The 23,068-nt window shown below is 63.6% G+C and overlaps 1 protein-coding gene across 6 annotated transcripts in view; it reads right to left on the reverse strand.

The window, feature by feature from the left end:
• INF2 (inverted formin, FH2 and WH2 domain containing) overlaps positions 1-20,970 on the reverse strand; it is a 35,320-nt gene extending 14,350 nt beyond the window's left edge. For all 6 annotated transcript variants that reach the window (XM_023205755.1, XM_023205754.1, XM_023205753.1 and 3 more), the window contains exons 1-13: positions 20,833-20,970; positions 8,665-9,064; positions 7,240-7,355; positions 7,006-7,165; positions 6,412-6,445; positions 4,225-4,366; positions 3,369-3,510; positions 2,493-3,194; positions 1,914-2,065; positions 1,769-1,830; positions 1,110-1,212; positions 786-871; positions 303-403 (exon numbers count right to left, since the gene is read on the reverse strand). In XM_023205755.1, the coding sequence (XP_023061523.1) occupies positions 303-403; positions 786-871; positions 1,110-1,212; positions 1,769-1,830; positions 1,914-2,065; positions 2,493-3,194; positions 3,369-3,510; positions 4,225-4,366; positions 6,412-6,445; positions 7,006-7,165; positions 7,240-7,355; positions 8,665-9,055 (2,191 nt within the window). In that variant the 5' untranslated portion in view covers positions 9,056-9,064; positions 20,833-20,970. The remainder of the gene's footprint in view (positions 1-302; positions 404-785; positions 872-1,109; positions 1,213-1,768; positions 1,831-1,913; positions 2,066-2,492; positions 3,195-3,368; positions 3,511-4,224; positions 4,367-6,411; positions 6,446-7,005; positions 7,166-7,239; positions 7,356-8,664; positions 9,065-20,832) is intronic.
• Between the last annotated feature and the right edge of the window lie 2,098 nt (positions 20,971-23,068).

A 23,068-nucleotide genomic window follows, 5' to 3' on the forward strand; every position in this document is an offset into this window, starting at 1 on the left:
GAGTGGCGGTGTGCGTGTGTGCACGTGCCCGAGAGTGGCGGTGTGCGTGTGTGCACGTGTCCCGAGAGTGGCGGTGTGCGCGTGTGCACGTGTCCGAGAGTGGCGGTGTGCATGCATGTGTCTGTGTGTCCAGCAGGTGTGTGCACCAAGGTGGTGGCAGCAGGGCGGTTTTTGGAGTGGTGAAGGCTGGCACCCTTGGGTGCTCTTAGCAGCCGTTATGATACTGGCAGTAGCAGGGGCCCCGAGCAGCCCTCCGACTCTAGTTCGGAGGCCTGTCCCTCCTGCACACGTGCCCCACTCACTTTCGCAGGCGGCCAGCACCAGCTGGGCCTTGGGCCGCACCATGTCCAGCACGGCGGCCGCGCCCTCACACAGCAGCATGCACTCGATTCGCAGCTGGTAGCTGGGGATGGTACAGACAGAGATCAGTGGCCTGAATAACCCCCCTGTCCCTGCCAGAGGGGCACTCAGCACAGGGCTCTGGCTTGGGTGGTGGGCAAAGGGAGAGGGTTTCCACTGCCTGCCCCATCCAACAGGCACTCTCCTGGGCCTGCGCAGAGTGGGAACCAGTTGCTCCAGAGGCCTCGAGCCTCACACTTTGAGGGGAAGGACTGGGGGTGGGGCTCAAGTGATGTTTAGAAGCCCGACAGCTGCAACGCCGCTCCTGGAGCCCGGGGCAGCCATTGGCACAGCTCCTTCTCCACCCTGGTTGGGCCCTGCTCCCTATTCTTGTTCTCCTCCCACCTAGGGCCCAGGCCCTGGGGTCTGCGGGCGGCTGTGCTCACCAGGGAATGGCCAGCAGGAGGAGGTAGAAGTGGTCGGCGTTGGCCAGCTTGGCTCGCTCCTCTGTGAATGCCCGCAGGTTTTCAATCTGCCAGGAGGAGGACGGCGTGTGGGATTCCCCCACACCAGTTTCCCGCCCTCCCGGACTGCCCGCTGGGCTCAGCCCCTCCAGTCCCATCACAGCTCCCTGTGGCTCACGGTTCACGGCAGAGGTGGGGCTGGGATGCCTCCCTTCTCTGTCTCCCTCCTGGGAGGAGCCCCGGGGACAGCCTCTCCCTTGGTTGGTGGCACTAACTGGGGGCAGGGGGTGGGGGTGGTCCTCTCACCTCGTGCTTCTCCGGAAGGAGCTTAAGGAGCTGCTTGAGAACCTCCACATCAAACTTGGTGGTATCGCCGGCCCGGATCATAGCAGCGACCTCCTCGTTGGAGCTGGAGCAGGAAGAGGACCAGGCAGGGGCGGGTGAACCATGAGTCAACCCCACCCAGCCTCTTTGGGACCCCGCCTGGCAGGGTCTCCCCACGCAGTCATGGGGTGCCCAGGGCAGGTGGGACACCGGGCGGTCGAGTTGTCTGCCCATGGTCATGCGGTGAAGGGGACCCAGACTGACTCCTCCCCTCGCTCTCCCTCCATGGGCCCTGCTCAGGAGATGTAGGGTGGGTCAGTTCAGCCAGCTCCCTTGGGCCAGTGCTGGACACCACAGCAGGAAAGGACTAGGGGGCTGAGAGTCAGGGCCCAGGTCCTCGCCCTGGTTTAGCCACTGCTTGTCTGTGGCCTTGTGGGGAGGTCCCAGCGCTCTCTCCCCAGGAGCCTGGACAGCCCCTAGCTGGGGCAGCATGGGGCTATTCCCCGCCCACTATCCTGCCCAGGGGATGCAGTATGCACTTCCCGTGGTGGCCTGCAGAGGGCACCGCTGGGCCCAAGTCGGGAGGCTCAGGTGGAGGTGAGGCTCCGTGGCCTGGGATGGGGGCCACCTCTGTCACTCACCACTTAAATTGTTTCAGGAAGATGTTGAGGTTCAGGCTCTTCTTGGCATCGAGGAAAGTGATCTGGAAAACCCCCCACCCAACAGGCTGGTACCGGAGGGTGACCTGGCAGGTGGCCCCGGTCTGAGTCCCCTCCCCGTCCCCACCTCCTTGGGCTCCTTCCTGGCCGGTGCGGCTGCTGTGGTGGGCTCCTTGGGCTTGGCCGCAGGGAAGGAGAAGAGCTGCTCGATGCTGGAGAAGTCAGGCTCCACAGTCTCAGCATCGGGGCTGCTCAGGGACGCCCACATAGAGTTGTGCTCTGTTGAGTGGGCACATGGCCAGTGAGGCTCTTGCAGCCCCGGGGCCTGGTGATCCAGCAGGCAAGGACTGGAGCCTCCCAGAGGGTCTGAAGGATGACCTGCCTGGGGCCCAGTGGGTCCGGCATACAGCAGGCACCCTACCTCCCTACCTGAGGACCTGTAGCCGGGCCCCAGGGCACCATGGCACCCCAGACACACTGGCTCACGGGAGCAAGTGGAAGGGGGTCCTCAGAGGTAGCCCCCGCCCTGCTCCTCCCCTGTCCCCACCTCAACCACAGGTGCCGAGCCCAGAGCAAGGGCCGGGCTGCCCTGGCCACGCACGGGCAGGACATGCACACAAGTTCCATGTGCCACCTGCCCCTCTCCCCAGCAGAGACCAGCCCCTGTCCTAGGGGAGGCTCCTCTTGGGGGTCTGGGGACCCTCACCACGTGCCACGTTGGATGGCAGCTTCTGCCAGTTCAGCTTCTTCATGCGCAGTGTGGGTGGGTTCACCCGCCGATGTCTGGGGACCCAGGCGGAGCCCAAGCTGTGGTCCACCTGGGACACGATGACCTCCTCCACGCCTCCCGCCACAGGGGGGCGGCAGGTGCAGGGCAGCAGTGGAGGTGGGGGTGGAGGAGGGCCCCAGCCCATACCAGGCAGCAGGGGTGGGGGTGGGGGCGGGCATCCCATGCCCGGGAGTGGTGGAGGTGGTGGGGGCAGGAACTCACAGGAGCTTGTCAGGGGTGGTGACAGAGGAAGTGCTGGGGGTGCTGTGGTCCTCAGGCCTGGCAGGGGTGGAGGCGGGGGTGGGGGAGGAGGGGGAGGGGGCTCAGCACTGGAACCAGGGAGCAGGGGGGTGGGTGGGGGAAGAGGGGACGCCTGCTGCTCCAGGGTTCTCGGCTGAGAAACTTTCAGGACGCTGTCACTCTGGGTGTGGTCTGCGGGCTCACAGGCAGCAGCTGCTGCTGGCTGCTGGCCCTCCACGCTGGGCTTGGGGGTTGTAGTGTTGTGCGGGGAGCTGCCCCTCTGGTTCTGGCCTAGGTTGGCCTGGACGCTTTTATGGGCCTTGACCAGGGGGCTCGGTCTGGGTCGCCCCTTGACAGACAGAAGCCGCTCAACCACTTCCTCCAGGGTGCATTCCTGGGCTGCAGTAGGGGATGTCCAGGGTCAAGGGACAAGGGAGTGGGGGGGGGGGGGAGGGGGGCTTGAGGAGGAGGCAAGAAAAAGCGACCACCTCCCCTAGGTAGAGGATGGGTGGGGCCAAGGACCCCACTGTCTGCCCACCAGGCTGTGCCTACACCCCTGCCCCACCCCCTCACCATCGCTGGCCAGGAGCACGGCCCGGTTCACCAGGCTCTCCAGGGCCTCCCAGAGCAGCTGGCTGGAGCGGAGGCTGGGCTCCAGGTGCAGGAGGCCCTGCAGCACTGACAGGAGCTGGGCGGACACCGGGGAGCAGCTCACCTGGACGGGCGAGTGTGGGGTGCGGGTCAGCAGCCGGCCCCTCCCCGGTGGACTGAGAACCGTTGGCCCATCTGCCAGGGCATCCAGCCCCATCACCCCCTCTATTCCCACGGATTCCTAGAGATGAGAGCCTCAGCGACTGTGGTACTGGTGACATGTGGGACTGTCCTGTGCATTACGGGATGTTAAACAGAACCCCTGGTCTCAACCTACGCAATGCCAATGGTACCCCCTGCCTAGTCATGGCAGCCAAAAATGTCTTCAGATGTTGCCAGATGCCACCTGGGGACACAACTGCCCCCAGATGAGAGCTGCCAGGTTCAGGGAATGAGGGGAGGGCCTGAGTTCGACGGGAATTCAGCCTCTTAGCGCCTCACCAGGCCCTGAGGCCTCTGAATCCCACCTGATGGGACTGGGTAGCTGGGGCCCAGGACAGTACAGCCGGCTGTAGGCCGTGCTGGTCTTTGGAGCCCCGTCCTTCTGGGTCCTGAGGCCCTGGCTTTGCCCCCAGGCTGCCCACTCTAGGCACCAGCTCCCTTTCCAACCCCTGGCCCCTTGCTGCTCCCTGGAGTCTCACCCCAGAGCTGGCGCCACAGCCAGGTCACAGCAGGGTCTGACCAGGGCAGGGAGGACCGTTCCAGGCCCAGCCTCTGGACCTCAGGGCCACAGCCTGCAATGGAGGGTTGCCCTCCGATCCTCCAACCCCCAGCCCACCTTGTGGAACAGGGAGGCAAAGACCTCCTGGTGGCTGCTCATGTCGACCCCACCAGAGACTCGCAGCAGCTCCTCCTCGTCCTCAGCCTTGGCCTCCTCGAAGGCCTCCAGCTGGATCAGCAGGTCGGCATCCTCCAGGTCTCTGTGTGGGAGATGCCAGGTGGGCTGAGCCTGCTGCTGCTGCCACCACCAACACGTAGATGGGGCAGCCCGGGTCGGCGCCAGTGTACCAGCCCTGCTCAGCCCACCCGGGACTCTGAGCCAGCTCGTGGCCAGCTGTGGCTGACATGTGGCCCACATAGCCAGGGAGGGCGGGCTAAGAGTGGCAGCTCCCAGGTCAGTGCCTTGCGCCCTCACAGGCTGCCCCCAGGTCACCGGGCAGCCGCATGCCCCTGGGGAAGGGGAAGGGTGAGCATTCCCACTCCTGTCACATAACATGCACTAAGGCCTGGGGAGGTGGCACACGATGGAACCGGCCGTGACCTTGGGGGAGGGAAGGCTCTCCTCTATGTGCTGTGTGGCCACAGTGAAGACCACACCTGAGGTGGGTTCACAGGGCTGCATGGATACAGGAGGGGCGGGGCTCTGGCCTGAGCCGGAGGGACCTTCGTGTTCACTGGGCCTAGGACTTGCCAGTCATCTCAGTCTGGTCAATGAGCAGAGCCCTCTGCAGGCAGAGCCAGCCCTCTTCAGCCCACACTGCCGGGGCACAGGCACTCATGCGGGCAAACTTTCCCTGAGGCCATTTCTTTTTTTTTTTTTTTGAGATGGAGTCTCACTGTCACCCACGCTGGAGTGCAGTGGTACGATCTCGGCTCACTGCAACCTCCTGGGATCCGATTCTGCCTCAGTCTCTTAAGTAGCTGGGATTGCAGGCACATGCCACCACGCCTGGCTAATTTTTACACTTTTAGTAGAGATGGGGTTTCACCACGTTGGCCAGGCTGGTCTCAAACCCCTGACCTCAGGAGATCTGCCCATCTTGGCCTCCCAAAGTGCTGGGATTACAGGTGTGACCCACTGCGCCTGGCTCCTGAGGCCATTTCAACACAAGGCGTTCTAGCCCTGGGCTCCTCCAAGCTGACTCCCCTGAGTACAGTCCTGACTGAGGCCTGGGATAGAGCTTCCCAGCTAGTGGGTTCCCAGCAGGGCTGCAAGATTTAGCAAATGAAACTACAGAGCACCTGTTCAATTTGAATTTCAGACAGACAATGACTAACTTTTGGCATAAGTATATCCCATGCAACATCTGGGATATATTTACGCTAAAACATTGTCTGTTGTGTATTGAAAACTGAATGAACTTCATGTCCCATACAGTACCTGGCAACCCTAGTTTCTTTTTTTAAAAAAATTTATTTTAGACTCGGGGTACACGTGCATGTTTGCCACATAGTACACTGTGTAACGCAGGGGACTGGCCTTCTAGGGCAGTGGTCCCCAGCCTTTCCGGCACCAGGGACTGGTTTTGTGGAAGACAATTTTTCCATAGACTGGGGTGACGGGAATGGTTTAGGGATAAAACTGTTCCACCCCCGATCATCAGGCATTAGATTGTCATGAGGAGCCTGGATCCCTCATGTGTATGCACAGTGAGAATCGAATGCGGTGCTGATCTGACGGGAGGCGGAGCTCAGGCGGGAATGCCTGCCCACCGCTCACTTTCTGCTGCGTGGCCTGGTTCCAACAAGACATCTACCGGTCCGCAGCCGGAGGGTTGGGGACCCTTGTTCTAGTGGGCCTGACACCAAGTAGCAATGAACGCTGTGCCCTGTAGGTAGTTTTTCAACTCTCGCTCCCGGAGCCCATGCCCCTGACTCCATCTTGCATCCACGTGAATCACCCTGTAGTTCCCTCTTATTGGCATTTCATTTTCTGTTTCTGGGTTGGTTCACTTAGGATCATGGCCTCTAGCTCCATCCATGGTGTGCAAAGGATATGAGCTCATTCTGTCCTTTCTATGGCTGCTGCAACCCTCGTTTCTGTGGGCAGCTGCCAGGGACAGTGAGCTGGATTCTAGCCTAAGACCTGGCTTCTGGCTGGACCCCCTGGGGTTACTCCGGGGGAGCCACCTCCCTGCCATCTGGAGATGCTGCTTAGGTGAGGTGGCTGGGATCCAAAGGGCAGGTGGGCCTGGCCCTGGGAGCAGTAGGGGCAGCCGGCAGGACCGCCACAGTGGGGACTCACCGCAGGCGAGCTAGGACGTCCAGCAGCTGCAGCCCTGCGAAGGGATGGACAGGGTCAGAGGGTTTGGAGGCCACACCCCACCATCCCCAGTTCACTTCTGCCACCCAGAACACCCGGCCTGCTCTGCTGCAGTCACGGGACACCAGAGACCTGGGGCTCCAGAGGGGAGACACCATCCCCAGTTCACTTCTGCCATCCAGAGCACCCGGCCTGCTCTGCTGCAGTCACGGGACACCAGAGACCTGGGGCTCCAGAGGGGAGACCTGAGGGGAGACATCGTGCTGGACACAGCGATGCTTACTCAGGGCTCACCGCCAGAACAGGTAGGGCTGGAACCAGGTCTCAGGCCCCGTCCCGCTCCACTGCCCGGCCAGCCTCGTAACTGAGAACAGTCCAGGGTTGACCCCCAGGCGTTCTGAGGCCCATGTCCATTGAAGGGGCAGTTGGTGGCAGGCCCGAGACGGTGCCTTCCTCTGGAGCCCTGGGCCGGGGGCAGGTTTTGTGGTGCTCCCACCTCCCCAGGTGGATGCAGCATGGGATACGCTGGCCAAGAGGCGGGCAGGAGCGGGCATGCAGCCCAGGGCAGGTGCTCACCGATAAACTCATTCCGCAGCTGGGTGCGCGTGCGCAGGTCCTCGGGGCCCAGGATGACGGCGTTGACCACGCTGAGCAGGGTGACTACGTAAGGCACGTTGTCGCTGCCGGAGAGCTCGTTCATGACAATGCTGAAGCGGTACTGCTGGCTGCACACCGTCTGCGGGGAGGGCGGGGTCAGGGCACACCCAGGCAGGGAGCCCCACGTGCCCAGGCCCAGGCCCTGCCGCCCACCTTGTAGTGGTCCAGGGCGTCCAGGGTCAGCGCGTGGCCCTCGGGAGAGTAGATGCACAGGGCAGCCAGCAGCTCAAACACCTGCTTCTTCACCATCACGTTGGATGTGTCCAGGGCTGCCAGAGTGGAGTGGGCAGGCTCAGCAGGGCCAATGCACCCTTTCCTATGCCTGTGCAGCTGGGCTCAGGGCTGGGGCTCTGGGCCTGGCAGGCGGATGCCAGGGGGTGCCGGGCACTTGTCTGTGGCCCACCGCAGTGCTGAACAAAGGGCTGGGACCCAACGAGCTGCCCACTCCTCGGTGTCCTGACTCTGCTCCTGGACCACAGGGCCAGACCCTGCAGGGAAGGGCTTGGAGGCAGCCGCCCCATCCTGTCACTGGCTCTGGGCCCAGGTTTTCTCCCAATGCAGCACTTACTGTGTTTATGGCAGACATAACCTCATTCCTATGAAACCCTGCCTCCCACCCCATCCCTGGAGCTGTGAAAGTTCTGGGGGTGTCTCTCATCTGACCCTGCGGAGAACAATTCACAAAAGACTCCATAGAGGGGCCCTGCCAGGCCCAGGCTGGGGAGATAGGCTGAGAGTGGCTGGCCCTGCACCTGCCTCTGTCCCCTGGGTCCAACGGAAACGAGGTGCCTCTGGCTTGCTTGCCCGCACAGGTACCTGCTGCCCCCATGGGCCCCGCCCCACCCATCACTGCCCACCCTAGCTCCTCCCCAAGCATCGGTGGGACCTGGCAGCAGCCATGGAGCGGCACAGCAAGGGGTTCTCTCGAGGGGCCAGGACTAACTTTGGGCACAGGCTGGGGAGACTTCCTGGAGGAGGGGAAAGGGAGCTGGGGCTTAAGAGCTTAGCGCAGGACCTTGGAGGACACAAAGGCAGAAAACATGAGCAGAGGCAGAGACAAGAGGCCTGCCTGCCGGGGACGAGGTCCCTGGGTGCTGGAGTAGGGGACAGGGCAGGGAGGGAGGCGCTGGGAGGTGGAGGGTGACATCATCAGTAGATGTGGGCCAGAGCTGAAGGGCTCTGTCCGGGCTGAGGCTGAAGGGCTTGGAGCCAGGCAGGTGTATGTAGGAGCCACTCGGGTGGATTTGCATCTCTAACTCAGGTGACTCCTGCCGCCGAGGTGTGGACAAGGATAGAGAGGCCAGAGGGTGACAGCCAGCACAGGATGGGGAGGAAGGGTGGAGCAGAGCCACAGAACACAGGGGGGACCGCTGGTGCAGCAGTGCGGGGACTGGGGTCACCTGGAAGCCTCAGACTAGGAGTGAATGTGGATATTTTTCCTGAGCCCAGGAGGCCAGTCCTCCTCCAGGAAGCCCTCCTTGCCTATCTGGCTGCCTTCCTCCTGGTGGGTCTCCAGGCTGAAGCCTCATACCAAGTCCCTAGCGTCCGCCTGGGCGGCCCTCCCGCACTGCGGCTCACCCTGGGAGAGCTGGCGCACGTAGCCCTGGTTGCTGAGGATGTACTCGATGCCCTGCCGCGAGTTCATGACGGCGCGCACGCAGCTAACGCAGGTGAGCTGCAGCAGGGCATCCGAGATGCGTGCCACACCGCGGCCCGACAGCCGCGCCAGCGCCTCGAGCAGCAGATCCAGGCCGCTCTGCTCCAGGAATTGCACCATCCAGCTACCGTCGCTGCCCTCCAGGCGCTTGCGCAGGCCGGAGTAGTTGACCACAGAGGGCATCTGGAGCAGCCGGATGCACAGCTCAGGGTCCGCGCTCTCTAGGTTGGCCTCTGTGGGGTCCGAGTCCTGTGGCCCCAGCTTCTCCTTCAGCGCTGCCCACTTGCGCTGTGCGCCCTCCTTCACCGACATCTTGCCAAGCTGCGGGCAGAGGGCAGGGAGCCGTCAGCGGGGAGGGGACGGGGGCTGTCCTCCTGGCCACCAGTGCAGACGGGCCACTTCCCTCAGCCTCAGTTTCTCTGCTGCAATTCCTGCTCACGTGCCATGCTGAGGGTTAGGAGTAGCTCTGTGTCCCCCGCTATATCTTAGGCTTCCCTGTACTCATCCCTGACCGAATTTCGGCAACTGAGGTAGCAGGCAGGAAGGGCCCCACTGCACGCATGTGGACCCCCAGGCTCAGGGCTAGGAGGGGAGGAGCCGGCTCAGAAACCTGCACCGCAATTCCGAGGCCAGCACGGCCCCTGCGACTTGACAGGACCGGATGAGCTTGGGAAGGACTGGGGGGAGCGGGAGGCTCCACTGGCTGGAACACTACCCGTGGTCATGACGCAACAAAATGGCGCATCTGAGGCTCCCTTATCTCACCCCAGGGCACTTCCCCCGCCCCAGTGGACAATATGGACAGGGAGATTCCAAACCTCAGGCACTGCCTGGGCTGCCCACAGCGTCAAGAGCGTGGCTGGGGAGGAGAGGCGGCTCCCGGGTCTCCCCTGGGCCTCAGTCTGCCCAGCTGCGTGTAGGTGGGGGGCTCACACCAACAGGAACACGGAGACCCTTGGCACTCAGGGTTTTACCAGAATTCAGTCGCGACACGTCTGACTTCAGCCCTGGGAACACCCCGGTAACAGGCCCAGCCCAGAAGAGCCCCAACACGTGCCTTTCCCCAAAACAGAACAGCAGGACAGGCGGTTGCACCTCTGACATCAGCTCCACACCACCACATCTCCCCAGCCGCTGTCCCCAACCACAGACCCTGGGAACTGGCCTCGAAGGTCAGGGGCATCCCAGGCCCTCCTGCAACCATGTATGGCTCAAATCTTATATTTAGCGTCTGAGAACGGCTGCGTGGAGCCTCGGGGAGGGAGCTCGGGGGCCGGGCCTGGCAGGCACACGCTCTGAGCCTCCACCCTGGCCCAGCACTCTCCACCCTGGCCCTTGGCTTCCCACCGCCTCCAAGGCAGGCACTTTATACCTCCTGCAACAGGTGGGGAACTGGAGGCAGCTGGGTCCCAGAGAAGCTGGGTCTGTGCCCACAGTCCCTCACCTGGGCACGGCTGGGCTGTGACTGGAGGTCCCACATGGCTTTGCTTCAAGCGCTGTGCAGCCTGGTAAGTCAGGGGATCCCCGGCCGAGGGGCATTTGAGGTCACAGAAGCCAAGCGGGGTTGAGAACCCAAGCGCCTGCCTCCCCAGGCGGCTCTGGCCCCAGCCCCGCTGCTGTCCTCACCACTGGAGGCCCCATTCCTCCCCTCCTGCCTTGGGAGAGTGTCCTGGAGCACCTGCCCTTGAGGTCTCAGGCCCACTCCCCAGCCTGGCCCACAACCAAGCCTGGTGTTTCTGGCAGTCCAGCCCCTACTCCCCACACCGCCCCTCAGCCCTCCGCCTGTTCAACTGCCCCGGGGGGCCAGCGGGTTCCTTCCAGGAGGCAGCCTGACAGGTGTAAGCCAGAGGTCTGATCTGCGTGTCCCCAGCTCGGGCCCTCACCAGCAGACCTGGGCGCAGTCACTCATCCTGCCTGGGTCTGTTTCCTCCTCTGCACCTCCAGCATCAGGCTGCCAGGAGCATCCTGAGAGGCTGTCCTTGGGATGCCCCTCCTCCCGGCAGGGGGTCCTGGTCTGGGCACTGTACAGCAGAGAGCCCGGAGCCCCCAGCCCACCGTGGTTTTAAGCCGCCCTCCCAGGCCCGGCCCTCTTGGTCACCCAGTGGCTGTCCACTCACCCAGATGCGCAGGACCTTCCGGCCGCCTCTGCCCACCCACTCTGGACCCTGCCCTGGGCTGCTCCTCACGCTTCCCTGGCTTCTCATCGCTGCGGACCGCTGAGCTGCCAGAGCCACCCGGGTCCCCGACGCCCCTCCTGGTAGCAGTAGGGGTGGCTCCCACCACCATGAAGAGCCAGGCAGCCGAGCCTCTGCACGTATTCCCACCCACCTCAGCCGCTGCTGCCTAAAGAGGCCCCAGAACTGACCCTCCTTTCCTCCCCCGCTTCCATTGGCCGGAGTCTCCTTGGCACAGGCTGAGCGGACGGAGTTATGAACTCTCCCAGGCCCAGCCCCTGGCATCCAGAGCGCCCTCTCCAGCCAAGAGCCCCAGGGGTCCCTCCACGCAAAAAATCCTGACCTTTTAGAGACAAGCAGTGCCTCCACGAGCCACCGTGCCCCAGGCCCCAGGGTGTCCCTGGACTCGAAAGTGCTCCCTGACCTGAGTACTGCCCCTCTTTGCACTGCCCAGTGCTCCTTGCCCTGTGCAAGTCCCTGAAAGACCCCAGTCAAGAGGAGCCCCCTTGGTCAGTGGGGTGGAGCCACGGTGGGAGGAAACTGGCCCTCCTGCCCGTCAGCTTTCCATACCCCCGTGCCTGGTGCCCGGCTCTGTGTCTGAGCTGCCCCAGTTGACTGTGGCCCACCGGGTGTTGTCTGGGGGCAGTGAGTGGAGCAGGGCCTTGCTGGGCTACGGCCCAGCATAGACAGGGTTCCAGCTGAGGACCTGGAGGATGAGGCCAGAGCTGCTTTCCTCCTTCTGTGATGCCACCAAGGCTGCCCGATCTCATCCGGGCCCCCCGGTCTCTATAATGGGGAATGTTCCAACTGCTTTTCAGCATGAGGCTGAACCTGCAAACACACCACGGCCAGACCATATATGCAGCACTCTGATCTGCAATCTGGCCACTGGCCCCAAACGGCCGGGACCTCGTTAATAACTGACAGCTTCTGTGATTTTTGTCCCATCTCATAGGAGCCCGACTTCCAGCCAGCAGCCTCTCTCAGGGCATCCCCGAGCCTTCCCTTTGTCTATAAAAAGCTTTCTATGTATAGAGTGAAATATCCATATGAGAAAACCAAGAGGGCTTCCCACTGCCCCGCCCGCCTGAATATCTGCTAAACGCGGGTGGCTGGCCGACTCCCGGCTACAGCGAGCTCTGCACAGACAGCCTTGCCTGTGTTTCCTGGGGGGTGCTGTCCACTTCTGCAAGGATTCCAGAAGGAATCCACAGTGTACTGATCTCAGGGGCACGGGGCTACGGGGAACAATACCCTGGAAGGTGCCAGTGCCAACTGAGAAGGGCAGGGGGCGGGAGTCTCATTGCTGAGCTGTGTGCCCCGGGGCAGGCTACCCTTCCCCGTTCTCCATCTGGAAAGTGGGTTGGCGGGGCCACCAGCGCAGGAATGTGTCCTCAGAGCTCCCCAGCCCCGGCTGTAGGGCGTGGCCACCTCCCCACAGGCATAGGAATTTGCGTTCTTCGCCATCTTTTTTACAGCCGACACCAACTACGGCTGAGGCAGGGCAGGACCATCCAGGCCCTGCAGGGCCCAGTACCGATGGCTCTGGCCAGACCCCACGCCTCCGACAGCAAAAGGGTCAGGACACCAAGAAGGGGTGTCCCATCCACCCCATCCCCCCAGTCCACCAGCACCAATGGAACTGCACAGGGCAGGGTCTTCTGCAGACGAAGACTGAGGTCCGAGGGGCTCACCCCACCCATGCTAGTGAGACGTCACCATGGTTCTCCAGCACTAGTGTGGGGCTTCCAGAGGACAGGGCTATGCCTCTCCCCGCAGACTCCAGCTCCTGCAGGCAGGGTCCCCCTTTGGGCCCGGGCCTGGCCAGCCTGGTGTGGTGAAGCCAGCACCTCCATCCGAATGCCTACACGCTAGGGCAGCTGCACTGACTCTCGGGAAGCCGCTGGGCCACTGCCCCGCCTGGCAGTCAGCAGTCAAGCTGAGTGTGTGGTGTGGGTGGGGACAGGGACATCGCTGGCCCTCACTAGACCTGAGGCCATGTGCCCAGCCCCTGCGGTGCAGACAGAAAACCAGAGCCAGGGAGTATGGGCTCTTGAGGCAGGCCCAGCCCCGAGCTGTGGAGAGTAGCTGGGGGCTCCTGCATGGGCCCACGACCCTGAGTAGTACACGGGCTGGGGTTAGGGTACCCAGGCCTGAATCCCAGCACATGAGGGACCTGAGCCAGCCCCTGAAGCCCCCAGGCCTCGGCTCCCTCACTTGCCTCCCAGGAAGCAGGCGAGGAGGGCCTTCCATAGCACCGTGGAGGGGGGAGGTCCTATGCCCTCAGCCAGCACCAATGGGCCTGGAGGCCCCACTGTGACATGTTCTGAGTCTGCCTGGGACAGCCCCTTCCCGTGTGAAGGCCCCACTGGTAGGGAAGGGAGAGGTCTGCCTAAGTCCAGGCTCCCCACGAGGAACAGGCCAAGCCCTGAGCCGGACAGCCCTGGGGAGGCAGGTACTGCCTTCTGTGCCTGGGACCAAGGGGCTCTGGGGATCCTGAAGCAGAGGCGGGGGTAGGGCAGGCACCGGCTGGGCACATGAGCGCCTGTGGGGGCCACTGCCTGGCAGTGGGCAGGCAGCTGCAGTGTGGCCCTTCTGGCACTGGCACCGGGATGGATGCTTCTGGGCCCTGAGCCAGAGCTGGTGGTGGGGGTGCAGGGAGGGAACTTGTCTTCCACGGGGTGGGCGGCCAGAACGGCAGGAGAGGATTCCGGAACTAGGAGGCAGGGGCTGCCACACTGTATTTTTAGCTCCTCCAAGAGCCCAAATTTTTCCACTGCTTGGCAACCCATGGATCTCTAGAATTGCATGCGTTCCTGGCAGCACCCCGGGGTTCTGGGCAGCCCAGGCCCTGCAGGGCGGTGGAGGCACCTGGAGCTGAGCCTGTCCTATCATGACCCCCATTCCCCTCCCTCCCACTCAGACTACCAGCTCCGTTGAGCCTCCAGCATGTGTCACCTTCCCCACCCGGCCAACGGCCCCTTGAGGGACCTCCACTGACCTGGTGGCTCACCGACTGCCGGCAAGGCCCAGGGAGGGCCTGTACACAGGGGGTCTCAAGGCAGGCGAGGATGGGGGTCCACCCGTTGCCACCTGTCCAGGGGCATGGGGCGCACTGGGCCTCAGTGAGGGCTGGTTGTGTCCTCACGGCCCCTGGCCCATCGCACACCCAAGAAGCACTCTAGCCCTCATGCCGCCTGCAGTCCCCAAGATCTGGATGCAGCGTGAGACTCCTGCCTCCAAAGCCCTCCAAGATCTTGAACTCCGCTTGTTGTGCAAAGAGGGCCCCTTGGGCCACTGTGGGGAACCACAGCAGGACAGAAGGGCCCCCTGGGAGTGGGTAGGTAGAAAGGTGCTCTCAGCAGCGTCATGATCAGAAGACAAAGATGGGAAGCAGGCCACATGGTGACGGAGTTCAATCACATGGTGTGTGCGATGCCACCAGGACACCTGCCCAATCACTAACCAAAGCTGCATCTAGGATGAATACGGTTGTTTGCTACTGAGGAAGAAAGCAAGCAAAATGATCAAAAGATAGCAGCAACATCTCCCAGAGGGAAGCTGGGCTCAGAGCGGTGGCAGCCCCTGCTTGGGTCACCCAGGGAGAGAGCTGGGAGCCAGGGGTCCTTCATGGCCCTCTGGCAAGTGTTGGTGGAGGTGGCTGGGGGTCCGGGCTGGCCAGCACTGAATGCCAGGGGACACCACTGGTCCGGGAGCCAGGCTACAGCTGGGCTCTCTGTGTCCCCAGGATCTGGGGCAGACAATGGGCCTGGGGGAGGTACGTCTTCCTGGGTTAGGAACAGAGCCCTGTGGAAGCCACAGGGAGGAGGGTGGCTCTGTCTGTAGGAGGGGTGGGGGGGATGCAGCAAACAGGAAATGCCCCAGCTCACTGGGAGGAGGGCTCACTGGCAGGAGGGTCGGCAAGTGCAGCCCAGGCAAGGGAGGACAGGAAGGGCGGCGGCCCCACACCAGGAAGCCAGGCTGTCGCTTCCACCTGCACTGAGGGTGTGCAGGGCCTGGGTGGGCGGGCGACTCGCCAGTCACCTTCTCCAGGCCACAGTGTCTCCACTGCACAAAGAGCAGGGCCAACGGGGTGCTCCCTGAGGGCCTGGCCACCTCTGGCATTCCCGGGGATCTGGGCTGGAGTCTGGGGGCCCAGGGAGAGGCGTGGTGGGGACAAGTGGCTGCACTGGAAGTACTTCCTGAGTCTGTCTGAAGGCCTGCCGCCACCTACTATGGCTGTGGCTGGGAGTGACGTGTGCAGATCTGTGGTTAGGGACTGGGGAGGGCACAGGGCCTGATCAGGCCCTGCAGGTGGCATAAGCCCAGGGGTGGCCTATCGCAGGCCCCAGACCTATACTGCAGGGAGTCTGCTGGGCAATGGGGGCAGGTGGCCAGGAGCATGAAGACCAGGAGGTCATCACCAGAAATGTCCCACCTGGGTTTCCTCCCCCCAGACCAGACACACTCAGAGATGCCTCCCTCCGAGGCCTCCAGATCCCCCCTCTGTCCTCAGAAAAGGCATCTCTCAACCTGGGAGGGGGAAGGGCAGCAGCTGGTTGGAGCCAGGCCCCAGCTTCAGGGTGCAGGTCCTGATTGCTGTGTGCCTCACTAGGCCCCAGGGTGTCCAGCCCCCACCCTGCCTGTGCCAGGACAGGACGGCTGCCCGCTGCCTGCCCACAAGCCAGGCTCCATGGTCCCTGCCCCCAGCCCACATCCCCACTAGCAGCTGCCTTCCCAGGAGCAGGGAGAACAAAGACAGATTGAGAGTGGGGGAGAGGCTGAGCCTGCACACCCAGCACGGCCAGGGGCTGCTGCCAGGGTCCAGGGTGGGGGCAGCTCTGATTCTGGGTGAGACTGGGCTCTGCTGCTGACTGGCCTGTGACCCATAGGATCTCCTGGTTCCTGTCCTCAAATGCGGATGAGCATGTCAATGCCAACCCCACAGCTTACTGACAGATCAACGAGACGCCGCCTGTAATGCCAGTGCATAACCACGCACAGCGCATGCCCTGACCACCCGCCTTCCCGCTCAGCCCACACCTCCTGTTTGGTGACTGGGACGGAGCTGGGATGGGGCTGGGACGTTGCATGAGTCTTCGCAGCCCCTGCTCAGTGTCTCTTGACCTCTGCTCCAGGCAGCCAGTGCCAGGCAGCCAGTCAGGCCCAACAGGGCAAACAAGATCCTCAGCGTGGGTACAACATGCCGCTTGGCAGTGCTTGCTGGGACATGAAGGTGCCAGGGGCCTGAGAGCCAGGTCCATTCTGGATTCAGTTTTCTCATCTGTAAAATGGCCAGGATGTTCTCCAGGGCCCCCGTAGCTCTGACCTGGGTTGGCTGAGCCAGCACCGCCTGTGCGGCCCCTCCTGGGCCCGGCCCATGGCTCTGCCAGCTCCTGCAGGCAGCCCCTCACTGCTCTGCCTGTACCTCCACAGCCTGGCCTGGCCCAGGGAAGGGGCAGCCAGGGGGGCCCTCTGCACATGGAAGCATAGGCAGGGGCCCTGGGTGTCCCCAAGGGGCTCCTGTTCTCAGGCCACTCACGTCTGTGCACAAGGTGGAAGCAAAGGCAGGTGGGGACAGGTGGCTGCTCCCTCACCCCCACCTGTGTCCTCCTCCCAGCCTAGGCTGGGTGCAGGTGACAGTCTGAGCTGTGCCTGGAGCAGGAACACGGACCTAGGAGCACAAAGGGTGGGGCAGGCAGGCTGCACACTGAGGCCATGCCCCAGGGCTTGCAAGGACCCAGGTACAGACGGGGAGATGGAGGCCAGTGGGCCCTCCTTGCACAGCCGGCCATGTCTACCCCCGACCCGGCGAGGGCCAGGACAGCTCAGGCACGAACAAACCCCTGCACCACTGGCCATGCCCACTGGGACTCATGTGTGTTGGGCGGCCGGCCACTTGCTGGGCAGAGCGAGGGGCTGGGGCTGGCCTCTGCCTACGACAGCTGAATGGGGGCTTGGAGATGATACAGAGAAGCCACTACCCAGGGCTGTGTGTTCCGTGGGCCACTGGTTCCCTCCCCCTCCCTCCTCAACGGTGCCTCAACTAGCCTCAAAGCTAGGCTTTGACATTAGTCCTCCTCTGCAAAATGGGAAGCAGACAGCCTGCCCTCTGCCCCAGGTATGGCTCCTGGTTGAGTTCTGGCCCACGAAGGGCTGCCTGGGGGGCCTCAGTCTGCACTGTGAGGTGGGCCTGGGGCAGAGCCCTGTAACAGTAGGGCAGCCCTCCAATCCGCCCCACCCCACCTCTCCCACTTTGGACCTTGGGGTGCTCAGATTGTATCCAGGTCACAGGAAGAGGGTGGGGTGGTAGAGAGCTGTCATAGCACGGGAGCAGGGGGTCCCTGCCCAGGGCACCAGGGCCGGGGTCCTTGGCAGCATCTTCCCATGTCCCTCTGACCCTGCAAAGGCCTTGATCAGCCGCCAGGAGCCCGGCCAGGCCTCCAGTGGTGCCCATCTGCTCCTTCTGGGTCTCCATGCCATTTCCAACAGACAGAGGTTGGGGCTGAGGGAGACAGAGGGTACCCCAGCCATGGCCAATCACCCTTCTGGAGTGAGAACAGGAGTGAACTGAGGGCACAGAGGCTCGGGGTGGCCCAGCCTGGCCCTTCTCTCCTGGCCCCTCTCCCTCCCTCCGCTGCTGCCTCTGGGAAAAGCTGCAGGCGAAAGAGGAAAGCAGCCTTGGCCCTTGCCCTTGGCCATTCTGTCCTCAGGGCTGTCACGCTAGTCATCCCATCTGGGCTGTGACCATGCTGGTCGTACCACCTAGGCTGTGACCCAGGCCCTGACTGGCCAGGAGGGCTCCGGGGTCCAGGCTGGCCCTTGGGCAGTTCTCTGTCTGCATGGGCTGCTCTGGAGTGACACAGGTGGTTGCCTGGAGGGCGGGCCTATTCCTGCCCTACCAACCCCCGAGTTTGGAGGCCTGGTAATGGCTACTTGACCAGGACAGGCCTGTCCTATTCCCAGAGTGGCAGTGCCAGGACCCTGAGCCTACCCCAGTGGTAGCAACAAGGGGTGGGGGGCCTCGGCCTCCAGCTACTCTGTGGGGCCGGCCCATATGCACCCTGATACCCAGTAAGTGCCATGTGCCTACCTGGCACAGTGCTGAGCGGGGCTGGGCTCCAGGCTCTGGGCACAAAGGCAGATGCACACAGTAGGGGCTTTATCAGCCCCTCCTGGCAGAATGGATGGCACTGAGTGTAAAATGGCACTGACTGTCCCTTGCCTCATCTGTGAAATGAATGTTCCTGCAGGACCCACGCCTCACCGGGAGGGATGAGGGTGGGAGACCGTGTGGTGGGACCCAGCAGGCTGGCTCATTCCTTCCCTCCTCACCCACTCACTCAGCACACAGACACGGCCCAGGCCGGCGTGAATGGTGAGGGAACAGGCCCGGCTTGGGGCTGGCTCTCAGGGACTGACATGAGCCCTCAGAGGGGTGACCCTGAGCAGCCCCTGTGGTTCCTTATTTAATTACAGCTTAGAAAGGGCAGTGAGAGAGGACGAACCCTCAGGAGAGGACACACACCACCAGTCTGCCCTGCTCTCCTGGCCTGGCGGTCGCCAGGGTATACCAGTGCTGGGCAGGGGGCAGCTGTCTGAACAGACCCCACCCCAGCTCAGGACTCAGGCTGTCTGGGTGCTCAGAGGCAGACCAGGCAGGACTCCCTCCTAGGGTGAGGCTGGCAGGAGTGGAAGTCTCTCTAACAGGGGCCAGGTGGGTGGACCCTGCTCACCCCTCCAGTGATGGGGAGCCCGCGCCCGTGCCCTCTCTCCTTCCAGCAATGGGGAGCCCGCGCCCGTGCCCTCTCTCCCTCCAGCGATGGGGAGCCCGCGCCCGTGCCCTCTCTCCCTCCAGCGATGGGGAGCCTGCATCCGTGCCCTCTCTCCCTCCAGCGATGGGGAGCCCGTGCCTGTGCCCTCTCTCCCTCCCACAGTTGGTAGCAGCCTCCATGTCTTTGACTTCAGTCGTCCACTAGGCCTGGCTCTGCTGTGGCCCCTGGGGGCTGCCCTCCAGAGAGTGGCTCCTGTGTGGTCTCCACCTCCCAGCCTTCCCATCCACCATCCTGAAAACAGGTGGGTGTGCCTTCTCCAACGTCTTGTGTCCACTGGGCCATGAACCACACACCTATCAGACACCTGCTGTTTGCAAGATGGAGGCTGGCAGCAGGGAGTCAGGTCTCATTCCTGACTACGGGGAAATTTGACCTCCAGGCACCAGCAAAAAGCCAGAGGCTTGAGCTTACTTCACTGTCCCCGTCCAGAGCTGGGCCAGCTGCGTCCTGCCCCACACCCACAGGCAGCAACGAATTACTTTCCAGTCACCACCCACCCCTCCCGCAGCCTGCATGAACCCCATAACTTTTCCAACCTGAGAAGTAACTGCACTTTGATGGAAGGCGCACAGAGTCTATTTCAGGTAGGAGCCTCCACGTCCCCACAAGTGCGGTGTGTCATTAGCTTGACAGCCGTCAGCTCCTCCACAAAGTGGGCGCTCACCTGAAGGTTAACTCTTCGCTGCTCAGGAGCCCTGGCTGTGGAGGCTACAGGCGCACCTGGCCACTTGGTCCGTCCCCACTAGTGACACCCCCTTTGCTGGATTGCAGGGCCCATGACAGTCCAGGGGTGGGAGGGCGGGGCCTGGGCAGGGGTCAGCTCCCTCAGGTTGCAGGAGGGCTCACTGCACCAACTGGACTTTTAGAACAGAGAATTGCTGCTGCCCTGGCAGGGGTGGGAGCAGTGTGAGGTCTCAGACCCCAGGCCTGGAACCCAGGGCTGCTATTTGCTGCACTGGGGGCTGAGCACCCACACACCAAAAGTCCCTGGCTGGGTGGCATCCTTGGGGTCTGGAGCGCTGCTCTGGGACCCCACCTTCCCCTGTGCAGGGCGGCAGGGAGCAGGTCCCAGCCTGAGCTGCTGTCCCACCCTTCAGAGTGCAAATGTGGAAACTGAGGCCCGAAGAGGGCAAGTATCCTGCTCCATTCCAGTGCCAGAGGGAGGGGCAGGGCTGGCGGTAAAGGAATTTCCTACATCCAGCGCCTTCTGGGCGTGCCTGACCTCTGGCCCGGTTCCTGGTTCCCTGCCCCCAGCAGGGTCTCACTCTCTGCCTCCTGGTGTGCCCAGCTGGAGTGGACAATAACGCTGTGGTCACAGCTGAGCTGCGAGAGCCCTGGGTGGAGAGCTTGAGCCCCAGAAAGGCAGTTCACCCCCCACGCCTGTGCTCCCCAGGGGGGACTGGGGGCGGTCAGGGACACAGCTGGTCACCCCGCTTCCCCTCCTTAGTCAAGGTCACTCCTGGGGCGACTCCCCAGTTAGAGGGTTGACGGGTGGGTCTGGGGGCGCACAGGGATTGGCTCCTACCCCACCCAAAAGGAACAGAGAACTGTGATGGAGGCTGATTCCCCTAAGCCTGCCAGCCGTGGGGGTCGGGGGGAGAGCCCCCTGTGCGCCCACCTGCGCGTGGGCAGCTGGAAGCCAAGCAGTCAGGGTGGGGCCGCAGGCCAGCGCGCACCTCGGGGTGCCACCCGGGCTGCGGACCCGAAGTTGAAGTTTATTTTCCCAACTGTGGCTGATTCATGGTCAGGATGTGGCAGCCGCGAGGCGCAGAAATCCCGCCTGCGCCGGGAGTAGGCCCGGCCGACCCTGGGCCCACCACTCTGCGGGCAGTGCGCGCTCGGGCGGTGCCGCGCCGCGGAGGACCACAGTCCCGAGCGGGGCGCGCGGTGCCAGGGGGGCCAGGGGTGCCCTGGGGTCCCCTCCCGGGAACTGTGCCCTGCGCCGCGGAACCGCCCGCCGCCACCTGGGGCACACACGCCGCAGCCCGGAGCCTCACTCCTGGACGCAAGCACGCACCCGCCTCCTCCCGGACTCAGTTTCCCCTGAGGCTCCTAGCGGACCCCGAGGCCAAGGACTTACCCGATGAAGCAGCGGCCAGAGGGCGGTGGTGCTGCCGGAGCTCCGTCCGGGACGGGGTCAGGGGCTGCGGGCAGCCGGATCCCACTGCGGCGCTCCGCAAGGCTCGGACCGTGGCTCCAGGCGGGCGAGGGGCGGGCGGGGGGCGGGCGGGAGGAAGAGGCGGTGCCGCCCCGCCCGTCAGCGGCCACGTGGGGAGCGAGCGCGGGCCGGGGGCGGGGCCTGGGGGGGGTGGTCGCTGGGGTGGCCCCGCCCACTGTGGCCGGCCCCTGAGGGCTCTTTAAGGGGTCTCCCCACACCCGTGAATACCCTGGCCGCCCTCTCGCGGTCGCCGCTGGCTTGGCTCCTGGTGGGCGGAGATGGGGGTGGGACGCGCAGAGCTGCCGTCCCCCGCCTCAGCCCCCACTGTCCGCCCAGTCCCTGCCCTCTACCTCCTCCCGTCCACCCACACCCCCATCCTTCCCAGGCGCCGCTCACCTCCCTCTGCCCCGGCCAGCCGGATCCGGAGTCCCCGCGTCCGGGGATCCCTCGGCAGAGATGGCTCTTCCCAGGCTTCGGGGACAGACAGCCTCCTCCTCAACCAGGCCACTTATGTGGCCTCCTCTCCGCAGCCCAGCCTGACCCCTCCACCCTTGATGGGGTCTCGGCGGCTTTGGGCAGCCGCTCTTCGCCGGTTGGTGGAGGCAGCTGCATGAGGGCCGCGGAGGTGTCGCAATGGGGTGGGTTTTCTCTGCCACCCCTCTGCTGTCCAGCCTCATCTGTCTCCTAGATTGGGGGGGCACCCATCCCCCACCGCCAACGTTGACCAGCGTGGGGCGTGCCCACAGTCCGCGCTGAAAGCCACCTGGTGGGATGAGAGCCAGGCCCCAGGTCTGGAAGTCCCAGTCCCTTCTGATGTCTGACCCTCAGAGCTGCAGGAAACAGTGCACCAGGTCTGGGGTTTGGGGGTCACTGGCAGCTAGAGGGAGGGCAGAGGAAGGCAGGCCTGGGGGAGCCCCCGTGTGACGTGTGACGTGTGATGTGTGACAGAGCAGACGCAACCCCTGCCCTGAGAACCGGTGCTAGCACTCCCTGTGCGGCCTCAGGCTCTGATATGACCCTGTGGAGCCTCAGTTTCCCCATCTGTAAAATAGAGTAAGTACCCGTAATGGCTGTTTGAGGGTCAAGAACATGCGGGTAAAGTGTCTCCACTCGGAATCCTGACATCTCTCTCCAGAGGGGCTGCTGTGTGGGCCGTGGCGGCCACGGCTCAGGGTGAGGGCAAGGGGAGAGAGAAGGGCTCCTGAATGGCTTCCCAGCCCCGAAGCAGTTTCTGCTTTGAGGCCAACTGCGTGTCCTTTGACCCTGGTGTGCCTCCCCTCTGGGGGGGGATAAGTTCGTCTGCTCCCTGTGCAGACCCTGCCCTGCGCAGCAGCCCCAGCCCTGGAAGTTTGCTCGCTCAGCCCCAGTGCAGGAGCAGCTGCTGGCAACAGCCCCGTCTGAGCGCTCCTGAGTGCCGGGTGTGCCTGAGGAGCCAGCCAAGGCAGGCGCTCACTGGACACCCTCCAACCTGGGCGGCGGCTGCTCCTAGACAGGCTCTCTGCAGTTCTTGGAATGCACCTGGAAGCCTTGCCGCCAGCCCTCCACACCGGGCTCCAGGTCCCCTTCCAGAGCAGGAGGCCTTCCTGCCCTCCCTCAAGCTGGGTTTTGGGTCTCCTGGTGCACTCCTGGACCCGAGCATTGGTGCCTGCGCTGGCACTACCTGAGGGTGGGGAGAGGGCACGGGTAGGGCTGACTCATCTGCATTGGGAGCTGGCGCCTGGCAGCGGTGCTTACCAGTGGGTGTGTTTGTTGATCCAGTGAATGGAGGAATGTGGGGAGGTCGGTGGGGAGTGAGCTTTGATCTGCAGCCCCCTTCCCTGTCCACCTGCCTGGGGGAAAGGCAGAGTCCTGAGCCTCACTCAGAGGCTGGAGCAGGAAGCTGGGTGTGGGTGAGGGGTCCACCTTTCCTGCCTTGATGGGGGAGGGGGCCCAGCGCCCCAGGGCTACTTCTGCCTGGGGCTGTCTCCCTTGCGCCCAGTCATGCTTCCGAGCTGCACACCTGGTCCAGAGAGGCCAGCACAGGCCGGAGCAGGGTGAAGAAGGTGGGGTGGGCCAGGCGCGGTGGCTCACGCCTGTAATCCCAGCACTTTGGGAGGCCGAGGCGGGCGGATCACGAGGTCAGGAGATCGAGACCATCCTGGCTAACATGGTGAAACCC

Source organism: Piliocolobus tephrosceles, chromosome 6, assembly GCF_002776525.5.
Source record: "Piliocolobus tephrosceles isolate RC106 chromosome 6, ASM277652v3, whole genome shotgun sequence".
Classification (NCBI taxonomy): domain Eukaryota; kingdom Metazoa; phylum Chordata; class Mammalia; order Primates; family Cercopithecidae; genus Piliocolobus; species Piliocolobus tephrosceles.